The sequence below is a fragment of the Rhinopithecus bieti genome, unplaced genomic scaffold, assembly GCF_001698545.2.
Source record: "Rhinopithecus bieti isolate Rb0 unplaced genomic scaffold, ASM169854v2 scaffold_7884, whole genome shotgun sequence".
NCBI lineage: Eukaryota > Metazoa > Chordata > Mammalia > Primates > Cercopithecidae > Rhinopithecus > Rhinopithecus bieti.
The window spans coordinates 3,669,000-3,672,303 of record NW_016806331.1 but is presented as its reverse complement, the minus strand read 5'-3'; the positions used below and the strand labels follow the sequence as shown (position 1 = coordinate 3,672,303).

At 35.2% G+C, this 3,304-nt stretch overlaps 1 protein-coding gene across 1 annotated transcript in view; it reads right to left on the bottom strand.

The window, feature by feature from the left end:
- Window positions 1–1,460: 1,460 nt before the first annotated feature.
- The window catches only part of LOC108531943 (coiled-coil domain-containing protein 91), a 192,911-nt gene continuing 191,067 nt past the window's right edge, over window positions 1,461–3,304 (bottom strand). The window contains exon 7 of the mRNA XM_017875599.1: window positions 1,461–2,548. Within this exon, the coding sequence (XP_017731088.1) occupies window positions 2,438–2,548 (111 nt within the window). The 3' untranslated portion in view covers window positions 1,461–2,437. The remainder of the gene's footprint in view (window positions 2,549–3,304) is intronic.

Sequence of the window (3,304 nt, the reverse complement as noted above, 5' to 3'; positions counted from 1 at the left end):
GAACAGTTTTAGTTTTGCCTGGCTTAAAAAAAAAACCCCAGCAGTCACAACTGTGGGCTCTCATAAATAGTGATAACATCCACTTACTATGATGCTGATGGTGATGCCTCCAAGTAAGGAGCCTGTGGATTCAGAACACATTGGCTTTCTGCCTCTTGTTAGTGGAGTCTTTGGAGATACAGCAGAGTTGTTTACTGGTATGTAACCAGAAGACTAGAGGCAAAGTGCTTTGATGCAAGTCTCCTTCTCTCTTGGAGTTTTATAAATATTTTCCAGGCTTATACATACATGTTTTACTTATTCAGATGTATTGCTCTTTTAAATATAGAGAACATTACCTGATTCCATTCAGTTTAATTGTCAGATAAAAAAAGAAGTTATAATAATAGATAACTGACTCACTGAAGAGTAACACCAATCATAGGGACATTGTTCTGGTTTTGATTTCAAAGCAATCACTGAGTAAGCCTACTTTGAAATGGAACGTGAGTCAGCATTCAGCAAAGCGGAGTTTAAACCTCTACTCAAGATTCTGAGTGACAGAAAGCTTTTAAATAGGGCACTGTTTGTTCATAGTTTTGGGTATCTGTGATTTACTTGGCTTTGTTAGACAATAGAGGCTTTGGTTCAGTTATATTTTTAACATTCCTTAAAATAAATCAAAGAGTGTTCCCATTTTGGATGTGGATTGGTATGGTGGAGGAAATGAGGAACTAACAAGTGCCAAGTATCCAGGGATTACTTGCTGGGATCTGTGCTTGACTGCCTGGGTTAATATTTTTCTGGTTGCACATAATAGAAACTGGCTCTGGCTAGCTTAAGGGAAAAAAGTAAGTGGTGCTAACATATTGGAAGAATATTCTGGTATCTCACAGAATCTGAGACTCAGGAAAAAAGGGTTGGGGTAACCTCTAACCTCAGAAATAGGGGCCCATGTCTGTCTCCCTATGGTAAGGAAGTTGAAGTGATGTCACCAGAAGACTTTTCATAGGAGCCCCATGTGGGGTCAGGTCTTCACGTGCGGGTCGGTCAGTCAAGGTTAGAGGGGCAGAATGCTATGGTTTAGCCACTTGTTTGTAGGTACCCACGCCTGCATTTTGTGATTAATTTCTAGAGAAAGGGAAATTATTATAAATTGGAGGCTATAGCAGCAAGCACTATACGGGGTATTTTACAATATTAATTTTTTAAATAGCCTATAAAAATAACTCTTTCTACCTCACAAATGAGAAAACTGAGACTCAAATTGATTAGACAGCTTGTCTAAGGATCTACAATTAAAATTTAGCAGGGCTAGAAGGCCAAGCAGGTCTAAAAGGAAGGCTAATCTTGTTCTTAAAATATTCGAGTAGTGTGATAAAACTACCTAGGATAGAAAATTTCAACTTGAGAAAGAAAAATTGTAAAAAATATATGTATATATTTTAAAGAAATTACAAAAACCAAAAGTAACAACCAAATAAGTTTGGGAGCTCTTTTTATTACACTGAGAAATCTCAAAAAAGTACAAAGCCCAAGAAAGTAGATGCATTTCAGAAAATAAGATAAAACATTTGCATACATACATATTAATGACATTTTAGTTTTGAATTAAAAATATTCATGATTTTGCATTGAAGTATACTGCCTGTGAATTAAATACATTCTGAAATACTGGGAAAAGATTTCATATATCCTGTACTTGAACCTGAATTCCTAAAAATAGGGATTAAGTTCACAATTTGATTTGCAGACTAATGGTTTCATTGATTCAAAGTGCCTTTAAAGAGCAGAAATAGGAAACAGGGATATACCACACACACCCCTTTAGTTTAAGTGATATATCAGATCAAAGCTGAATTAATATAATAATATTTAGTGCTTTTAATTGTATTGTTTGTTTTCAGTAGACCAATGAAAATACATAGATCCAACTGCAGAAAAGAGGTTAGGTAATGCCGGAATGATTTTCTATCATATCGGTGTTTCATTTCCAATTATACAGATAAACAGGTGATGTTGAAATCCATGCTATTTCTATCCTCAAGATAAGAGAAATGTATGATTACATTCTAGCATCTCATCAAGAGTCATCATGAAACAATAATATATTTACTACTTTTGTAAAATAATATATAATAGACTACCACAGGCTATAAAGTTTACTTAATTAATTTTGATAACATGGCACTTTACAATGGCTTTTGGGTCGTATCATACTCTGTTGCTGCTACTACTACTACTAATAAAAGAAAAGTAAACGTAAAGAAGAAACCAAAAGAACATAAATTAGATCACTTGATAGTTCTAAATATTGTTTTGGTTTATCCTTGAACTGGAAATCAATTCTACATGATTCGGAAAGAAAACAAACACATCTTTATAATTCAGAGCATGTATTTTGAAGGTGTAATATGATGTATCCAATGCCAGCGTGGGTTTGCTTGTCGTGTTCTTTTTATTCAATGTCAACTGGTTCCGTAGCTATTAAAGCACTTAACTGTTTCTGTGCACAGGAGAGGAACAGTTCCAAACTGGACAGGCTTCTTTGGCGGATGACTTGATCGAGCTGTTTAATTTTTTAAAGAGAGAGAAAGAGAAAAAAAATACTTAGTTGAAGGATTAAGAATATTATGTCACTGAAGCCCACTAGAAAAAACTTTCTAGATGAGACAATTTAGGAAATCAAATAGTACTTTAAACTGAATGACAGTATAGTCACTCTTTCTGGCCTAAATCATCTAAGATGAGATGATAATCATTATGGTTTTATAACTGATGTTGTTATTCAGTTATTAGAGAAATACCATACATTTGATCAGAATGCTTTCAAAAAACATAAAAAAGTATTAAAATGCCAGCTCTTAATGTATATACACAACCAAACATCCACAAATATATTATAGATGCAAGTAATAAAATAAATACATAGTACAGAAACACAGCATAATCACATCATGCATAGGGTTCAGATGAACAAATAAACCCTGTGGAGGAGATAAACAATTTGCTGAAATTAGAGAAAGTTCTGGGGAAAAGTATGCTTCAAAAAACATTTGAGGCCAGTAATCCCAGCACTTTGGGAGGCTGAGGTGGGAGGCTCATATGAAGTCAGGAGTTTCAGAACAGCCTGGCCAACATGGTGAAACCCCGTCTCTACTAAAAATAAAACAATTAGCTGTGCATGGTGGTGCAAACCTGTAATCTCAGCTACTTAGGAGGTGGAGGCAAAAGAATTTCTTGAACCCAGGAGACAGAGGTTGCAGTGAGCGAAGATTGTGCCCCTGCACTCCAGCCTGGGTGACAGAGTGAGACTCTGTTAAAA